Consider the following 21,107-nt stretch of genomic DNA (forward strand, 5'->3'; position numbering starts at 1 on the left):
CATAACGCCTGTGAATTGTTTACTATGAAATTGGTGAGTGTTGTTACGTCTTGAACCGAGTGTGTGATTCGTGTGTAATGTGATTGGTGATGAAAAAATGAATTTTAAATGATAAAGTGGTGAAGTGGCGTGGATTGTATTAAGTTGAGTTAGGTGATAAATATTTCTATAATGTATTTTGCTTATGTCTTTGTTTATTCGTATTTTATTTAGAAATGTGATAAACCACTCCCTATGTATTGTTTGTGTTTTGATCCTATGATGATCTCGAACCTTGTGTTCGTGAGAGCAGATGACTAAGTGGATGACTTTAAAGAATCTTGTGCAAGAGGATGCTGGGACACAATTCTATGATAGGATGTGACATTGTGACATGTGTTTCTGTTTCAATTGCATAATGTTCTGACCATCTTATTTTATTTTATTTTATTTTGCTTCTTAATTTGAGTTATTTTGTAAACTTGAACAACCTTGTTTTGAGCGGTAGATGTTTTTAATAAGTTTTATTTGATAATAGTAAAGTGAATATGACTTTTTTATCCACGTGGATTTGTTTACGTGATTTGAATAAAATTAATTTGATTAAATTTCGCATTTTTATATGTTTTTCTTATTTATATATATGTCGAGGTAAAGGATGCCATAATATTAAATAGAATATTTAATTAGAATATATTAGTAGAAATACAAGCATCATTGTCGCATCTGTCTATTCGCATTTCTATTGTACTATTGTTAACCAAAAATTTGCTAAATAAATATAAACATATAAAAATGTTTAGATAGTCGAGTCAGTCTCTCTTTGGATGAATTACACTTCCAATTCTTCCTTCTTTTGTCCTTCTTCCTCTCTCTTCTACCAATAAACATCATCCAAGATGCACTTTCTATCTCATATCAAATTGGGTATTGTAAATAGGAACAGAGGAAGTATATGAAGACATGAACTGCATTTATTTTAACCTTTATTCTCTAAAAAGAAAACTTGTTATTGCTCATGTCCACTTAATACACATACACCTTGATGCACAAGTGATCTTATATGGGTTATGGGATGTTGGCTTGTTCCTTTATCAACAGGTGTTTGTAACCATTCATTATTCACTATACATCACATGAATACATGTCTTTTCTAAAAAAATTCTAAATTTCTCAATATCGAATCCTAAAATTTTCTCTTCACTCTAGTGTTGTTATCCCCTTATGAACCATAAGCTGCAATTAATTAATCCTAAAAAAGTTGTGCATTTTATGTTTGCAAAAGAAAATTGAGACCACAAATGTTATGAAAATTAACAACTAACAACTAATTAAAAATATAAAATTAAAATACTATGTGCAATTATCACAACAATTGAAAGAGTAAAGTGTAGGCATGACAACGGGGCGGGGGCGGGTTTTGCTTACCCCGTCCCCGACTCCCCATCTCCCCAAACCCAATGGAAGTGTAGATTTATTTCATTTTCGTCTCGCCACACTTTTGACATGCTTATAAAATTTTATAAAAAAAATTATTTTTTTATAGAATGAAAAATACAATTTTAAATAACAATCATAACATATTTTTAGAATGTATATGACAATATAAAATTCAATCCCAACAGTAATATAAAATTCAATCCAATAGTTTTATGTTTTAGTGTGTTATGTATATGTAATGATATTTTTGTAAATTAACTATTAGCGGGACGGTTCAGGATGGATTTGGATCGAGTATTAATAACCTCATCCTAACCCTGAACTCGACTTTGGATATTGGAAAAAACTCAAACCCAATCCCAGTCAACTCGGATTTTCACGTTAAAATCAAAGCGGATCTGGGACAGGCCCCGTGAGTTCGGACTCATTGTCGTGCCTAGTAAAGTGAAAGAGAGAAAACTCAAAAGTGTAGATTATAGAACAGTGATGTTTTACTTTTACATGACAATGGTAAATGGTGGATTTACGATCCTCGGTTAAATTAATTTTTTCTTGATATGAAAATAACTTATTTAAGATGAAGGAAGAAAATGGAAGGAAATTGAAATTGGAAAAACTTGGGAAGGTTGAATGAGGAGGAAGACAAAGTGGGTGGAATTTGGAATAAAAGAGGGAATATTGTATAAAAAAAATGTAAAAGTGGAGAATAATTAATGGATGTTTTTGTTATAGATTATAGTTAAACGGTTTAAATAATAACTTTTTATGTAAAAACTAACCATAAACAATATATCACTAAAAAGGCCAAGGATAGTGTGCGTACCCCTTTTGAGGGAAGCACGGTGCGGCATGGTGTTTTGGAAGGAGTTGCACCGTGCGACAAGATATTAAATAATTAACGGTATCTTTTAATACTTAAGTGTATCTTTTAAGATAATTATTATAAGATTTAATTATAAGATTTAATTACTCAGATTATATAATTTAATTATTCATTTAATTTATATAATTTTTTAAAACCTTTTGAGGTAATCACCGTGCATGATGTTTTGAAAACTATATAAATTAAATAAATAATTAAACCTTATAATAATTATCTTAAAAGATACACTTAAAGTATTAAATAATTAACGGATAGTTTACAAATATTTGTATTAACCGTGTAAGTTAAACTTATGAGTCCAAGTCTTGAAGCTTTTGTATATGGTTATTTGAGTTTTCACGCAATTCAATCTTAATTGCTTATTAATGTCAAGTATTGAACAATTCTAATAGAACTGCCTGTATTATTTTCCTTTATGGAAAATCCAGTGAAGCTTCGATTTCAAAGTTGTTATAAAACGGCCTAATTAAAAGAATGCGGAGAATGAAGAGTTTAATGCGTGAAAATTTGAATGATACAGATCGTAAAGGTGTAGTAACTAAAGTATTGAATAAAAGCTTTTTGATTCTTTTTAGAGGATAACAACTTCTTGTTAAAATGACTACCGTTGAAAATTTAAAATGCCGTATTTTCTCACTCATCCATGATCCATCCCGATTTCTTCTCTAAGTTTCTATTTTCACATAGCATAGGTGTGAGTTCGATCTCACTGATTGTAAGTTTTTTTTTAGGAGTTATTTTGGTTAACAAAAGAGGAAAATAATTAACGCAAAATTTAATTAACAAGGAATCGAACCCGCACTACTGATTATACGGTTATACCTCGGCAAAAAAAGCTACCACCATTGCCTAGCAATTTCAGAGTAGTAAATGATTTTTTATTTTTTATTTTTATCATATATATATATATGATTTGGAAAATTTTAAGGAATTTAAATTATTTATTTATCTTGTTAATTTATATATTTAACATTTAAAATTTATTTCGGCATGTAACATTAAGTTAAATATTTTACATACATTGAAAATGATGATTTAGAGTTATTTATTTATTGAATAATTGTATGCATAATTTATTTGTTTATTTTTAAAATTTTTCGTTGATCAATTTATGATTATTGTACATAAAAAATTATGTTAAACAATATTCATGCAATGTTATTATTAAGATATTATGCAAATATTTAGCTTTTTATTAGAAATTAATTAGTTTTAGTTTATTTGGTTTTCTTCAATCTGCAATATTAAAAGTTTCATGGTTATATCTACCACTTTATCGTGCATGATTTGTTTCGCTCACGCACGTTGGCTTTTATTTTATTTTTAATTAATTATTTTAAAAGTTAATATATATATATATATATATATAATGAGATGTGATGATTAGATCACAATTTACAAGTATATAACCTTTTTTCTAGATAATGAAAGACCCTAGCAAATTGTGTTTGGATTTACTGTAAATATAAAGTAACACGACTAAGCAAACAATATAAAAAGAAAAATATACAGTGAATACATTTTAATTAAATTCATATATATATATATATATGGTTATCAAACTTGAAAGTTTATATAGACTTGTGAGATTTCTATAAACTTGACCAGTGAACTCGTAGATTTATAAGAGTTTATTTCATATAAAAATAATAACAAAATATCTATAAATAACATACTAATTAAATATTTCAACAATATAATAAAATAAAACAGTAAATCATAAAATTCAAAATATTTAAATAATCAAATTTAGTAATATTATATCACTACTAGAAAAATAACTTATAGAGATTATAGTAGTAGTAAATCATTCTCATTTTGATGTTAGTAGAGAACAATAGTTTGATATTATTAAATATGATAATTTTTTATTTGAGAATTTTTTATTTGAAAATTTTTTACTTAGAGTTTATAGAGTTTACCAAAATTTACTAACTCTTATGAGTTTACTTAAGAGTACAAGTGAACTCCTAAACTTATAAAAATAAATTAATAAATTAACTCAAAAGTTTAATAACCATATATATATATATATATATATAAACAAAAATGTTGGCCTTAAGACTCATCCAAGATCAGGCTTCTCGTTTTCGAATGTCTTTAAATGATCCATCCAGCTCATTGAGTACATCATATAAATTTCACCGATTTTTACAGCATATTTTAATGTTATCTTATTTAGACCCAATTTGTGGTGCCCCATAATACAAGCTATTTTTTTTTTCCTCTTTTATTTTCTATTAGTGTCGCCACTCCGACAAATACAACCGACCATATCACATAAGGATAAGAGCAATTAAAAACCAGTGGTTATTCAAAGCAATAATTTAAAACCTTGATATTAAAGCCTCACAACTCCGGTTCACATCTTGCTCACAAAATCTTACACTTCCCCTACTAATAGTTCGTCGATGATATGATATGTAGGCTAAAAAAGCAAGAAACAAACATGACTAATTATGGAAGCAATCAGAGAAAACGATTGTAAAGGTGAAGAAAAACATTTGTCAGTATAACACTGTATGAACAGAAGCCTTTTACAAGGCCAGTTTAGTTAGGAAGCTGCCTATAGACATTCTTTATTGTATACTTATGAGGGATAATTCCCAACTTGTTTGCAGCTTTTCTTCAACACAATGCATAAAGAGTATAAGCCTTTTAGAATTTACAAAGAAGAAAGGTGATCGAGAATTTGAGAGTGGTAGCTGCTAATAATGTACCCTCTCGTCATTGAAATGCAGGCTCTCAATACCCCTAAGAGTTGTCTCCAAATTCTTTATGTTGGATGTGTTTCTGCCAGAGGATGTTCGGTTGTGCTCAGATGACATGATAGCTGAACTTCTCTGAGCACCAGGGGCAGGGATTTTACGAAGTGCTCCCTGACTTGAATCCAGGATCAGAGAACGAGAGGCCTCGGTCTCACTGCCAACTACATCACGGTTGCCTGAGACAGCACCTCGCTTTGCAGTTCCACTTGACCAGAAGAAATTAGAACTTGACAACTGATAAACCATGCACAGAGATTGGTAAGTAACATGAAAACTAATTTCCTAATAAACAGAACTTTCTGCAAGAAATATGCTGTCATCATAGCACAGATAATAATCAATTCACAAATACATACACGCACCATAGCATCTTTAGATCCAGTTGAGTCATATGTAACTGGGCCTTTTTGTCTAGATAAGATTCCGTCATTAGCAATAGTTCCAGAGTTTCTCCTACGAGTAGGATCTGATGAAGACCAATTAGTAGGCCTACCATTACCATCCTCTCCACCTACATAGAAGTTGCCCCAGTAAAAAATTGCAAGAGTTACATATCAACAAAGCATGAAAAGGATGAGTCAAATGACAAACTATAAAGGACAAAAGGCATCACATAATAGCTGACAGATTATTGAATGGTATGACACCACAGTCTAACATCTCAATCAAGGTGAATAAATGATAGATCAAAGATGTGAAGCAAAAAGAAAGACTATACCTAACTGTCCGTCACCATTTGAAGCCAGTGGTGGCATGCCTGAACTTGGTCCAGCAGCAGGACCCTGCAAATGTCACTTCCACTAAAATAACCTAATCTCAACAATCAATCAGCTAATACAATAAGATAGCATGCTATCACTTACAATAGCACGGGCAGGGGCAGTGACACTTGAAGATTGCTGATATTTCAAAATGGTCCAATCAAAGACATAATCAAACTGGAATCCTGGTGCAAGAAGTCAACAACAAAAAAAGGGAATATAAAAACATAGCCATCTGGTCCCTAAAATATTTTTATCAAGGAGCATAGTACTTAGCACATCCCAGTATAAAATATAAATTGAAGAACAAGGCTCAAACCTTCACGAATGAAAAGGTCACGAAGAAGTCTTTTCAAATAAGCATAATCTGGTTTATCATCAAACCTCAGTGACCGGCAGTAATGGAAGTATGAAGCAAATTCTGAGGGATAGCCACGACAGAGAGACTAACAAAGAAGCAATCCACAATCAGACACAAATTTAAAAACAAAATATGGGCATATATGATATGAAACAAAAAACTTCATCACACAATCACACCTCAATAGAAGTAGAAACTTTCTTCTCACTAATCTTCTCATACTTCTGCTTCTTAGTACCAGCTTTCAATCCCTGCCAAGGCAGACTGCAGAACTACCAAATAAAAAAATAGTAGATGATAAAAATCATAAATTAAATAACAAAGGAGAGAGGCTAATTACCTTCCTCTTAAAAAGTACATAAGAACATATCCAAGTGACTCTAAATCATCCCTACGGCTTTGCTCTATCAAAGCATGAAAATGACATTTTCAGTTCCATATCAATGGTATTCAACAAAAAAATAAGAAAGGGTATTAATCAAAAGAGACATAAGAGCATACCAATTCCTAGATGAGTATTCATACTAGCATACCTAGCAGTTCCGGTCAAATTCTTGTTCTCTCTGCAAAAGATTAGAAGGAAGTCAAATTTACAGAAAATCATGAAAGTACAGAATGACAACTTAGAGCAACAAAAATCAAGTTCTATCTTGATCTTTACAAGAATAATTCGAAAGACTATGCAAATTGATGATATAGAAATAAAAATAAAGACTAATTACAAATCATTGCAGAGAAACTACCCAAACAACTCATGTAAGTAACAATACTGAGTCATGATTGATTAAACAAACACATATTCACAAATTGCAAGGACATAAAATGGCATTAGTATTTGAAACACAAAAGCATAAAAGGTTCCAGTGCAAGCCAACTCAGTTTCACATCTTTAAATGACATCAATTTTGAAGCTGCTATTCTTTTACAAGAAAACTCCCACTATATATTAAGTTATTCACATAAATAGCTAACAGCTTTATAACATCCAGATATAGGATTTGCCATAATAATAGATACTGGTCCCGATTCCTAAAAGTTGAAACCAGTTTGAAGTTCAACTTTACGAACCACAGTCAATAAAATCAGATAAAAGTAAAGATGTCATAAAAGTACCTGTAAGGAATATGCTGATGTGTAGTGGTGTCTCTATATTTCTTGGCCAAGCCAAAGTCAATAATATACACCTAAAAAGAGGAAAATTTGAAAAGGATACATCAATTACAGGAGATGATAGAAAAAAAAATAAAGTTGAAGAAAACCAACAACTAAGCACATACTTGATTGCCGTTCAAAAAAAAAAGCACATACTTGATTTGCACGCCTCCCTAAACCCATGAGGAAGTTGTCTGGCTTGATGTCGCGATGTAAAAATGATTTGGAATGAACAAATTCAACTCGATTTAGCTGCATACGGTTCAAGACATTTAAAGAAAATCAGTGGCAGTAAATAAGAATTAAGAAGGTTGTCTACACAATGTGCAAAAACCTACCATCTGATCAGCAAGCATAAGAACAGTTTTGAGAGACAATTTCCGACTGCAGAAGTTGAATAAATCTTCAAGGCTAGGGCCAAGTAAATCCATCACGAGCACATTGTACTCTCCTTCAACACCATACCATTTCACATTTGGAATCCCATCTGCCAAATAGAAGATGGCCAACCGAAATCATTTAAGCTGAGTGAGTGTGAGTATCACAAAATCAACAACAAAATAAAAATTTCCAAAACACACAAATTCATCAAGACGTGAGAGATTACTTCCTCCCTGCAGTATTTTATACAGCTTGGATTCATACAACAATTGAGGATGCTTGGTTTTGACACTTTCCTGAATCAAAACGAAAACAAAACATCCAATTAAACACCTCCAAGCCGGCAATCAATTTCAACTTTGCAGCAGAAAGAAACACAATAATTCAACTGTCGAGCACTTGAAGAGCAAAAATCGACCAACCGAGTCCAGTGTTAGAAAACAAACTAAAAGCACACCCAAAGATATTCAATATCCCATAGCTCCAATCTCACTCTACAACTATTTCTTACTATTCATTATTTCAATATCACTGAAAACATTCCAATTCCCGTAACTAAATTCTTCAACTTCTCAAATTTTCTCAGCAACCAAACAGAATATTTGAAATTAGCAAACATAAAAAAAAAACTTTTTTTTTTCAAATTAGGGTATGTCGTAGGTCCGAAAACTCACAAGCTTAACCGCAACCTCTTCATTAGTCTGAATATTAGTTCCTGCAACAACATAAGCAAAATTGATACACCAAATTAACGAACTATAAGAAATTCCGCAGTAAAAATGCAAAAAGCGAAAAGCAAGTTGAAGCAAAGCGCACCGAGATAGATCTCTCCGAAAGATCCGCTACCAATTTTCCGACCGAGACGGAACTTGTTCCCAACTCGAGGTTCCATTATTCGACGGAAATCCTACGAAGTTTGGGAAATTGAAATTGGGAATTGGAAAAGGCGAACACGGACTCGAGCTACGACTTCAAGTAGGTCATGGTAGAAGAAGAAGAGGGCAAAATTGGGAAATAGGGAAAAAGCGGAGGGCAAAATTGGAAAAACAGAAACGGATAAAAGAAAACGGAGACGACGAAGAAGAGGGGACAGAGAAAGAGAGTCAGAATGATCGTTGTCTTCACACACACGCTCTCACTTACCCTCCTCGCGCTTTCATGTTTTTGTTTTGAGTGTTGAAACGACGTTGTTTTGGATTTTTGTTTCGTTGTTTAGGGTTCGGCAGAGAGAACATAAATAATGAGAGTGAACTTTTTAAATTAAAATAAAAGTGTAATTCTCATTTCGTTTTACTGTTATTTCACTCATTTTCCGATGTGGTGCAAACGACGGAAAAGAGGGAGGGAGAGAGAATATTCGAATGCTTATCATTATTGTTATGCTTGCACAATTATTTAAAGTTTATGGGGATCTTGGACTAATGATGTCCTAGAATTTCAGTTTGTGCTTTCACCATTTGAAATTAGGAAGGCTTCCATGGTTCAAGTCAAGTTTATTGACATTGTAACGTTGGGTTAGGCCTCTTAATGACATTTTCCTACATAAAACTTGTATCCTGCAAATTTTAATTTGACCACGACAACTTAAATTATAGATATATACCCCTCCCCTCCACCCACCCAAATGAAATTAATGTACATGATAGAGTAAATATGCAAAGAATTTGAATAGTATAATTAATAAACAATGGGTTTCATCCTTTTTGGGAGAAAAATTGGGAACTAGAAGTTCTAACCAAATAAAACAACCCCTATCCCAAGGAAAGAAAAGAAAAATAGTAATACAACTTAACTTTCATTTTTCCAAGGTCAATTGCAATTGAATCACAACCATGTGGTAAGAGAATTACACACTGACACTTCTACGTAAATATGTTACATACAGCAGCTTCCATGCTTTTTCCGTTGAATGGGGACTTTAATTCACCCCCACTTAAATCAAACAACATAAGCAAACCCTAAAAATACCCAAAACTGTTAACTTATGTATAGTGTCACGATGGGGCTGAAATAGCCAAGGTAGATTGCTTCTTCTGCAGTCTTCCCTTCAGTTGCCTGATCTTTGCTTCCACTCTTGCAGTGAACCCAATCTTGGTTTCCTGTCTGGCCTTAGAACGTTCCCTTGTCCACATGTGTTGATCCTCAATATCCTTTTTGTAGTACTTGATTTCTTGGATAATGTGATGGTCCATGGGATTGAAACATCTTTGGAAGGATATGTGAGCAAAATAAGGTAGATTGCATGTAACTGTAACTAAAAGGGTTGTTACCCAGTAAATGGGTGCGGGACCAAGAGATTCAACCAGTATTTGGTAGGCACTCTTGGAATATTCTGGAGAGAGCATTCCATACAAGGAGAGAAAGATGTACCAAGTGGCTATGCTACCCCATACAAACAGGTGCTGAATCCATGTAAAGTGGCTCATTGTAAGAGCAATCTGACAGTTGACAGTCCAGATGATGCAAGTGAACATAGTGGTCCCAACAGCAGCCATGTCAGCTACCTGGCCATCCGCACGGAATGCTTGGTCATAGAAGATGGTGACGATGAGGAAGAAGATGATGAGGGAGGCATAGAGACCATTGCCCATCCACCCCAATATTCTATACCAGTCAAAGAACAAATTCTTGGGTCCTTGTTGATATAGTGCAGGAAACTGGAAAGCACAACAGCCAACAGCTCATCAATAGGTTGGATTATTCAAAAACACATTGAAGACATTTCAAGAGAACAAACCTGTAAACAAACTTCTGACGGAACATCTTGTTCAAAAACACCGAGTGAAATGACGGGTAACGATGTCAGAACAACATTGAACAATATCATGTACCAGTCATCATAAACCGATTGACCAGAGAAGCCAGTGAAGGCCTCAAAATAGAAGATGGTGAGACCAAATGTAATGTTCTTGTAGAAGAAATAACATATCTGCATGCATAACAGAATAGTTTAGAAAATAAATACACGAATCAATTCATTATAGAAAGATCCAAATTACTAAAAAATATTAGATGATTCTCTATCCATGCAAAGGATGCACAACACACAAAAAATTATAGGCAAGGCATCCAACGTGTGAGAATAATGATTAAGGTGATTATTAGTGAATTACCATTTGTGCAATTCTCTTGTAACACCAATGTCCATGGACTACCAGGAGCCTCTCCAAAAATCGAAATTGGGCAATCGCAAAGTCACTAGCCATCACTGCCTGGAAGGGAGTTGCAGGCTTGAGTCTACAAATTTTACATGATTCCAAACAGAAAAACACAATGTGCATTTTGTTGACTTGGAAGTATGAAAATGACAATTAATGAGCGTACATGGGCCAATTATAGTTTCTGACCGAATTCTACATGAGATTAATGATGGAAAGTAAAAATCATAATGGAACCAAAGAATGTGGCCAATTCAAAATATCTTACATGAAGTACAGCAACAAATTAGTAAAATTTAAATACAGATTAGCACTAAGATCACAAGATGGCTAATAGAAAGGCTTGACAAGAAGCCTGGTTCAAAGTCTAGCTCAAAAACAGAGCCAAAACAAGCAAAAAATAAGCATGAGGTTCTCTCACTGTAACTGTGTTATTTTTCAAAATATTATAACTATTTACACTATAATTTGGTTTTTGTATATGAAACATAACACATATGGCATTGCAACTTGCAATATTAAATGCTAAAATCAAACCATTCACAATGATAGTTTTATGTGACATCATTTTGCTTAAGAGCCAGTCATGTAAGCCACTGACCTGCATACCTTCAACCCCACTAATTCCAACACCAATATCTGCTTCTTGAATCATGCCAACATCATTTGCACCATCACCTATTGCTAGAGTAGTCTTCCCAGAACCTTGTTTCACTAACCTGGTTACCTGACACCAAAAGATTAAGGAAATAGGACATCATAAAACAGCACACAAGTCACAAGGTTATTTCTCAGTTGATATATCAACAGAGATTAGAAAAATGCTACCTACACAAGTGATGCAAAGACTATTTTGCATAACTAAACTCATGGATTTATCTGAATTTAACTTGATCTAATTTTTCCGATCTAGCTAAGATGGATCCATGTGATTAGTCATGCACAGATTTAACTCCAATAATCAACTACATAAATGCATCATAAAGTATTAGAAGAAAACCTAAAAATCACAACTGAAAAAGGTAAAAGGTCCTTACCAATGCCTTTTGCTTGGGAGACACACGACAGCAGATGACAGATGCACAATCAACAGCCAATCCCAAAAATAGGAGCTTCATATCATCTTCTAGAGCATATGTCAGAGTTTTCCCATCAATAATTAAAGCAAATGCAGCATGAGGATCCTTCTCCAGTTTTATCATTTGAGAACCATTGGTGATTTGATTTAAAATGTTGTCCTTGATAGCCTGGGGTGTTAAAACAAAGAACTAGGCCTAACATCAGATGAAACTCAAGGTCATAAAGTAAACACCTTTACTCTTTCTCAATGAAAAAAAAGGTACCTGTTTGACATCAGTGGCTACTGAATCTGTAACAGGAGTAGTTATACAGATCTGCTTCATACCCTGTCGAAGCAAACTGCAAGCAAATCTATACCAAGGAAAAAACAGTTTCATCAGACTTTTTACAGAGCCATTTTTGAACAAGTTAAACCTTAATTATTTAAAACAGAAATAGAATAGTTTCACGAGGTCAATATTTGTGGTAGACAGACCCAATGTTGATTGCCGTTTCCATCTTATCCCCTGTCAACACCCAGATCTTGAGACCAGCTTGAGCAAGATTATCAATACATTGGGGAACCTGCAGAGAACAAAAAATTGAATTAGGTTGAATATTTGAAGCAGAAAAAACAGCAATACATACTGACTATAAAGAATGATAAGGCCCACCCCTTTCTGCAGTTTGTCTTCCACAGCAGTAGCCCCAACAAGAATCAACTCTTTCTCCATCATATCTGATACCCGCTCAAGCATTGAATCTCTGTCTGCCCCAACAGCTGCTTTGGCTTTCTGAAATTCATTGTTCCAAGCAGTGTATTCTTGCTCATCAAGCTTTCTATAAGCCAGGGCTAGTGTTCTCAAACCAGCTTCTCCGTATTCATTTAGATGTCTGGTAGTAGCCTCCAAATAATTTTTTCCATTCTTTGACAATCGATCAAATATGATACTGTAAAACAAAGCAATAAAAGAATGGATGTCAAAGTTTAAAGAGAGATGTTGGAAATATCTCTATGAGAATTCATGTGGATGTGAGTGTGTTTAAGCAGGCTTCTTTCTTTGAAAGCAGGAAATTCGGTGATTATTTCGTATAATAGTGGTAAACAAGTTTAAACACCACAAGTTTGAATCTGATTTCAATTTCCTTTATTTTAACATAAATTTTGAGATATAGGACCTATCGGTGATTAACAACCATAAGTTCAGCTGCCAGTAATGAGTACTATAGGAATCACAGTATCAGGCAAGAATAACAGATTCTGCAAGCTAACCTGTCAGCTCCCTTGCAAAGAAGAAGAAAACTGCCCTCCTCATCACGCACAATCACTGACATACGCTTTCTTTTACTAGTGAAATCCAGCAGATTCAAAAGTTTGTACTCTCTGTAGAATTCACCCAAAAGTACATGAATAGAGGACACATTGTTTGAAAGAATTAAAAAGCAAAAGCAAAATTTGGAACTCCTTTGACGCGGAATGACCACGGAGGGGGCTTAGAAGAACATAAGAGTTTTTGTGAATGGTTACCTTTCAACCACTTGCCCGGAAGCAGAAAATCTTTCATGTATGAAAATACTTGACTGAGTCCTTCTGCAAAACGCAAAGCCAAATTCTCTTGCTGCTACAAGAAAAGCCCCTTCATCAGGTGACTCAGCTTCATATGTATAAACACCAGTCTCCTCATTCAGCTCAGGAATGGCAGTGTGGCAAACTGCTAATATACGAAAGAACATCAAAAGGTCATCCGCATTGGGCTCTTTCAACCAATTACAATTCATGAGGCGGTCATCTTCAAAACCAAATCCCTTTATGGCATGCTTTTGATCCTCATCTCCTTTGGAAGTAACAACAGTCTCCAGTTCAATTTCTTCAGCTTTTCTAACATCATCCCATGAAACACGTGCTTTACTCTTAGGCATGGGGAAATTGGAGAGATCTGAATCCTGGTCCTCATGATCAGAAGCCATCTGCTTCGCTGCAGCAACTTCAACTTCACTGGAGCGCACACCATATGCAGTACCGGCAATGGAGCACTTCAAAAAGTCCATCTGGTTACATGTCAAAGTTCCAGTTTTATCTGACAGGATAGTATCTACCTGACCCAACTCTTCATTCAAATTTGATGTCCGCGCATCAGCTGGAGTCCCAGTTTCTTCATCATACATTTGAATGTCTTGGTTGATGAAGGTTGCCTGTAAAACCTTTACAACCTCAATGGAAACATAAAGTGAGATGGGTATCAAATATCCATAAAGAATAAGTGCAGTAATCAGATGACTCATTCCAGCCAGTCCAACTTTGTTGGGATCATACTGATATTCAATATTGTCGGGCCGTAAATACCACCACTTTGGGGCTTGGTACTTAGTCTTGAAGATAAATCCTATGGAACTAATAACAGATATCAAAATAAGGACAGTGAAGAGGGTGTATATGATATAATCCATCTTCTTTTCTATTGTGCTTCTTTTTGAAGGAGATTTTGTGGAATTCTGCATGACTTTGCTGTCATGACCAGTGAAAATGGCCACCCCATAGATGTAATCAGTGTTCCTGAGCTTAGAATCTCGGAGAAGAATTTGACTAGGATCAAGAGGATAAATCTGGCGCTCGTACTCTAAGTTTCCAACAAACGTGTAAAGATTGGGGTTTGGGTCTTCACAACGTATCGTTCCAGTGAAATCTTTAAAAACTTCATCATTATCTAGAGTCATGGTGGTCTCCGATGATCTTTTCACCTTCAAGTTGGTCTCACCATCTAAATTCATAGTCTCCACATAGCAAATCCCATCCTCATAACTCGAGGACAGGAGAAGCAAATCAGCTGGAAAAAATTGATCCTTGTTCACTTTGACCACATCCCCAACCATAATGTTCTGCCACGACCTGGGACTAAAAAAACCATCTCCTTTATGGCGATTAACCTTCCGGCGATTAACTTTGACATCCTGAAGGAACCTGCGCGAATCTTCCAATGCTTCCTTTGCCATACTAAGCCCCACAACAAATGCCAAAGGAGCAATCATGCTCAGTGGGCTGAAAGGCGAAATGGGAGAGGCTGACAGACATGCAGCCAAAAGGAAGTATATATTAGCAACCCTACGAAATTGTTCAAAGAGTGCCTTGGGGAAAAACGTAATAACATTGTACTTGGTCGTGGATATATCATTTTTGCAGTACAATACAGGCTTCTTGTCATGAAGTAGAGGCTGGTTGCAATACACAGTTCGCGAGAACCCGGGGCCATTAAGTGGATGAGGTGCCTCCTCAGTGGTAGAAGGCTTAAGGCAACCAAATGTGTAAAGATGGCTCCTCCGGAGCCTCGCCCTTATCCTCCCCCGTGTCATTTAACCAGAATTCAGCTCAACCTAAAGTTATATTTAACTTACTTAACACATACCCACCAACAAGGAAACCAAAATCTTTGGAACCATCAAACTGCCCCTTGTCCTCAATTTCTTCTCCTTAAACCTAACAACACATACACATACAAACAATTATTGCCTTGAGCAAATAAACACTGCTGACTGGATGCATACTATTGAATCTGCATAAGCATAATAAATCAAAAACGAAAATAACTTAATACTAAGAAATCTAAACTCATGCAAACATTAAAATGCGAAAAAAAAAAAACCATTCAGGCTAAAATTCAATTTCTGTGATTCCTCGACATCATACTTTTTTATAAAATAAAATAAAAATCTATAAACTAAGACGAAAATAATAACAATGACAATAATAAATTAATAATAAAAAAAGAGAGCAAAGAAACCCGAGATCCTGTTACACACTAGTTCCTTTCCCATGTATGAGAACTCCGAGAATTCAAATCGAGGAGCTAAACACGAAATGCAATGCTACATCACAATGTCTCGAACCAAAAAAAAACGCTCAAGTAAGCTGAAAGAAAGTGAAACCAACGTCTTTCACTTTTTTTAATTATTATTTTTTTTCAAAAATTTTCCTAACAACAATAATGATCCAGCTAGAGGCGTAACCAATTATCAACATTCTCAACAGTGCCAGCGAATTGAAGATTCAGTACAACCAAATCCACCAAATTGAATAGAAAAACATTTTCCAGTTTTCTCACAAACCAAAGCAGTTAGAAAAAGAAAATTCAAAATCACGAGAGAGAGAGAGAAGAAAAAAACGCACGCACCGAACGGGAGGGACCCGTTCATGTCGAAAAACGTAAACGAACTTAGCAATGCAGCAAAAACTGGGAAAGGAAAGAAGAGAGGGAGCAGTGAGACGCTACGCGTGTTGTATTGCTGGTTGCAGATCGAGGAAGGAGACAAAAAGAAAATGAAGAGAGAGAATCGTGAATGAAATCGAAAGGAGAGAGAAGAAAAAAAAAGTTTAGAGAGAGAAAGAGAGGACAGGGTTTTAGGACAAAGAGAGAGACTCTCAGTCTCTCCCTTTCCCTCCTCTGATGCCAGCAATTTCCGGGCCCTCAAAACACTTTTATATTTATTTTTCCCTTTTTTTATGAATTTCTCACCTATTTCCGCTCCCCAATGCATTTAGCTTTTTTTGGGTATGAGTTAGAAATAGAAGGGGAAATTGGGGTTTTTTTTGTAGTATTTATTACTATAATTTTTCTAATTTTAAATTGATTGATGATGAGGTGGCAAAGTGAAAATGTGAAGAAGGGGCATGTTGTCCTACGTGGCAACCCCTGAACTGAGACCAGGTAGCAATGGCGTTGGCAAGAAATGGAGTTACCACTTACCAGCTTTATCTTTGCTTGCCAGTGCCACTGACTGCCACGTAGCTCACAGACTGTTATATTGGCAGAAATTTCGGCGCCATCTACATGTATATATCTATTATTACATTAGGAGTTTTTTTTATTATAAATTTGGTTCTTTATATGTGATAATTGTAAATTTAGTCTTAGTATTAGACGTTCATCATAACTTATAACAGTCACGTGTTTTACTTCTATTAGACGTCTAATAAAAATATGATATATAACTGTTAATGTCCAATAAAAGTTTAATATATAACTATCAAAGCAAACAATTAATCGTTAAGGTCCAAATTTTAAAGTCGAAGTAAAATAACAGAATTGTAGAAAATTGAAGGAATAAATTTGTAAATCAAAATCAAATTTTAAAAGAAATAAGAAGACTAAATTTATAATTTTATCTTTTTTTTTTACACAAACTCAAAAACATCACTTATATTTAACAAGCAAGTCTTTAGTTTAGTAAGTTATTAGTTTAAGTAATAGTGAATATGATCTTTTTAAATAATTTTTTGTTGAAATTTTGTAAATGAGAAAAATATGATTGGAAGACAAGATTTTAATAAAAGTTATTAATTTTTTTTATAAAGATTAATTATCAATAAAATTAATTGATATTTCACATTATGTAGTTAAATAAAAAAAACATCACTTTACACTGGCTTAATAAAAAATTTATATTCAATATAATAAAAGAAGAAGAAAAATCACGTTTGTTGAATTTATTTTGATTCTTTCGTATATGAATATGATATAACTATTTTTTTAAGGAGTATTTGATCTTAAGAAAATATTATAAATATTTATAAAAAATCAAATTCATTTATTATTAGTTATGAATGAAATAAAACACTTAATTAGAATCACTAGGATTGATTTAATAGTAGAAAATTTAAGTTGTTTGCATAAGGTCTTAAATTTTAAATTTATTATCACCATTGCTCATGTGTTGTACTAAACGAGAAGTATTAATCATATACTTTCTATGTATTTTAAAATGCATGTCAGTAAAAAAATGTATTTTTAAATACATAATTTAAATATATTTATTATTAAAATAATATAAATAAAATATAAGCATATATAAAGACTTCAGGTGTAGGGAAAAAAGGGATAGAGAGATTATATAGTAATAAAAACATTTTTATTGTTTTGGCTGTTAACTAGACATGGTGGTAAAATTAAGATAAAACTTTGATTTTAATAGATAACGTAAATAAATAAATAAAAACATCGTAAATAATTAAAAAATAAAGAAAGTAACATAAATAAATAAATAGCAAAATAACCTAAAATGCAAAAGGAAGTGCATAGTTTAGAAGATTATGAAAGAAAGCGAGGTTTTGAGGTGTAGAGTGAGGGTGGGGAGCCGGTAGTTTTTATAGGAAAAATATTTTTCTTTTATATTTTGAACTCAACATGTGTCATCCATTTTATTTTTTTACGAAGTCACTACCCTAAAGTCCTATACTAGTGAGGTTCACGTGACAAACTTTTCAGGAAAAAATTGGATTGTTGTTGTATTCTTCAAGCTCTTTAGTTGATTCATAGCTCATTATTTTGCCTATTTTTCCATAGGCTCGAAGCTGAAAGATCATGTACCTTCAAAGTTTTAAATTTTTCTAATTTATAGATTGATCTTTCACCTTTAATCTCAAGATTGGAGGAATATGTATCCTCCTGACTGAAGCTATTTTAGTTTATTTATAGTTAAGGCTGCGTACAATGCAAGGCGAACTAGGCGATTATCTTAGGCCTCAGATTTTTCTCTATTTTTACTATATAGAATTTGCAAGGCCCATAATATATTGACTATAATTATTGCGCAGCTTGTGACTATTTTAATGTCAGCGAAAAGGATCAAATTAATTGAAAAATTAAAAGCTAAGTCTTTGTTTTACCAATAAAATCAACAATGTTACCATATAGATTAAATGGATTAGCCATATTCTCCATTGAGGGGTAAAATATTAAAATTAATTTATAATAAAATTTTGATAAATGACTTGATTTGTGACTAAAAAAACAATAATTTATAATATCATATTATGATTTTATAAAAGTTTTGTCTGAGGTTAAAAAGTGTCTGGATACGATCTTGTTTATAGCTCAATCTTTAGTCTTTATTGTCCTTAGGCTTAACGTTGGAGAGTTATGTATCCTCTAGTTCTTTAATCGACTGTAATATACCGCGACGAATGCCACGCATATTTTTATAGAAAAAAATTGTCTACTAAGTTATTATTTTTTATTTTAACGAAATGAATGAACAAGGCACCACGATTTGATCCTTATTCTTTAGAGAGAGGGACGTGGACACAACAAAACTGTGCTTCGATCTGGACAGTTGGTACTTTAAAAAAAATGTGCTGTTCGAATTTGATTTGAAATTTGAAAATATTTGTAGATTAGGTTGTGTTGTGGTAGGTAGTAGAAGACAGAACATGTTACAGGGAGGGACAATATTTAAATTGTTTTATAAGATGATTATTGACTTATCAAATATCAACCGATCAATCAGAAAAAATAAACGTAAAAAAAAAAAGCAGAAAATAAAAAACAAATGGGTGACAAGGACCCACTCAAGGTGAGGACCGCCATGCTCCCATTCCATGCTTCTGCCACGTGGCATGGTGTTACAAATTTCAACTGAGATTAACATTCATTAATTAAGAATGAAAAAATGTCATTAAGAATGAAAATAAGTTCCATAATACAGGTAAAAAAGTTAGATCTTAGCTAAGGCCTAAGGGATGCTTTTGAGGATAATTCAGGAAATATTTAGAGTAACATCTGTTATAATATACTATATTATGTGTATAATTAGTGTTAGTATATGTCAATATATATTTCTAAAGAAATTTCCATTTCCATTACCAAGAAAGAAATAAGATAATAAAAGCCCAAATGTATGTTCACCGGTATTTTTGGCATACTGATAAGTACTGAACTCAAGCTTCAGCTAATGTTTACGAATAAAATAACAAAGAAAACCATTAAACCATGAGCCATGAGGCATATATACAACCAAATGTTGCTAACTATGCAATAAAGTGTTGGTGTAATGTTGTATGATGTAGAAACAATTTATTTACATAATAAAGTAATCTCTTACATTTTAACTATACATTATTTATTACTGATTTATTGTCTAATGACAAGCTATTAGAATTCCAATATACTAATAGGATTCATTAAAATCTATTTATTATATTTAATTTATATATAACAAATGTTAATTAGTGCCTTTAATTTATATATAACAAATGTTTACTTGAGTTTTTCATGGGTCCCATGAACTCTCTTCTCAAACTTTTTGGTTTTTTTTTTTTTTTTTGCTCAATTTTTGGTGATTTTATTTGAGTATTTATGTCTAATGTTTTCCCGGCCTGAACTCCTTTATTTGCATGCGCGCAGACACACAAATACAGATTTTTTAGAAAAAATAAAAAATAAATTAGAATCGATCACAAAAACAATTTAAAATATTGCATTTGCCGTTTATTTTGTTTTTCTTTGTGAGATTGTAATTGCATATATTAATACTTAAGCTTGTCTTGTCTTTATCTAATAGAATTGAAATTGAATTATTATATTAATAAATTATTTTTAATATGATATAATATACTATATATAATTTATACTTTTAAATTGTGATATTAACTGACAGAATTTTTAAATTTTATTCACAAATATACTAAATAATTGTCAAATCTAGCTGTTACCTTATTGGTATTCAAACTTTAAATTAGGGTTGACAATTCTATTCATTTATTTATAAATTCATTAACTATTCAACTTATTCGCATGAATAAATCTAACCAGATAATCTAATTATGAAAATAAAACTAATGAATTAGTTGAATTGGATTATCATTTGTTATAAGAAGAATTATGAATACCATTCAACATTATTTAATTTATAATTCATTGATTCGGGTAGCTAAGGATATCATTGACTGAGTATATGAGTATAAGTCTTTTAGGATGAATTCTAAACTCTACAAACATTTCAGTAACGATATAAATAAAAACTAAACTTTATTTTATAATTTTTTTTAAAAATTAAATGTTTTTTTGCTCCGCAAAAAAGGATAATATATTATAACGGTACCAAACAAAAGAGAAAAGGATCCTCCTTACAAACGTTTGCAACATACACGGGTCCAAAGAAGACCAACTAAAAGGTTAGTCACTAAATAAATTAAATGTAATATATATACACAAATGAAGTGATTAAACATATATCTATATGTAAAAAAAAGAAAAACATCTATCTAAAAAAATGGTTAATGAATGAATCGAATAACTTTTTTTTATTAAACTGATCATAACTAATTTTTTATTATATTTTTACTAATTCACAAATGATTTAATAATTATTTAACCTATTTATTATAATTTAATT

The 21,107-nt window shown here is 32.8% G+C and overlaps 2 protein-coding genes across 5 annotated transcripts; both read right to left on the bottom strand.

The window, feature by feature from the left end:
* Positions 1-4,759: 4,759 nt before the first annotated feature.
* Positions 4,760-8,962, bottom strand: LOC114422284 (casein kinase 1-like protein 2). Of its 2 annotated transcripts, none has more exons than XM_028388567.1 (14): positions 8,542-8,962; positions 8,400-8,440; positions 7,952-8,021; positions 7,683-7,831; positions 7,501-7,596; positions 7,306-7,376; positions 6,694-6,755; positions 6,533-6,596; positions 6,372-6,456; positions 6,151-6,277; positions 5,934-6,016; positions 5,789-5,852; positions 5,427-5,581; positions 4,760-5,304 (listed from the first exon to the last, which is right to left on the bottom strand). In XM_028388567.1, exons 1-14 carry the CDS (start codon positions 8,615-8,617, stop codon positions 5,011-5,013), a joined length of 1,437 nt encoding a protein of 478 aa, XP_028244368.1. In that variant the 5' UTR covers positions 8,618-8,962; the 3' UTR covers positions 4,760-5,010. The 2 variants fall into 2 exon arrangements, with proteins under 2 accessions (XP_028244368.1, XP_028244369.1); XM_028388568.1 differs by having other exon boundaries at positions 5,433-5,581; positions 8,542-8,960.
* A 417-nt stretch (positions 8,963-9,379) lies between these two features.
* Positions 9,380-16,382, bottom strand: LOC114422285 (probable phospholipid-transporting ATPase 4). 3 transcript variants are annotated; one of them, XM_028388571.1, is made up of 11 exons: positions 16,109-16,382; positions 13,471-15,414; positions 13,216-13,326; positions 12,617-12,893; positions 12,439-12,527; positions 12,227-12,314; positions 11,921-12,130; positions 11,485-11,610; positions 10,839-10,937; positions 10,463-10,654; positions 9,380-10,382 (listed from the first exon to the last, which is right to left on the bottom strand). In XM_028388571.1, the coding sequence occupies exons 2-11, from the start codon at positions 15,288-15,290 to the stop codon at positions 9,720-9,722; spliced, it is 3,675 nt and encodes a 1,224-aa protein (XP_028244372.1). In that variant the 5' UTR covers positions 15,291-15,414; positions 16,109-16,382; the 3' UTR covers positions 9,380-9,719. The 3 variants fall into 3 exon arrangements, with proteins under 3 accessions (XP_028244372.1, XP_028244370.1, XP_028244371.1); XM_028388569.1 differs by having other exon boundaries at positions 11,921-12,151; XM_028388570.1 differs by lacking the exon at positions 16,109-16,382 and adding an exon at positions 15,738-16,073 and having other exon boundaries at positions 11,921-12,151.
* Between the last annotated feature and the right edge of the window lie 4,725 nt (positions 16,383-21,107).

This window comes from Glycine soja, chromosome 8 (assembly GCF_004193775.1).
Source record: "Glycine soja cultivar W05 chromosome 8, ASM419377v2, whole genome shotgun sequence".
In the NCBI taxonomy this organism is placed as follows: domain Eukaryota; kingdom Viridiplantae; phylum Streptophyta; class Magnoliopsida; order Fabales; family Fabaceae; genus Glycine; species Glycine soja.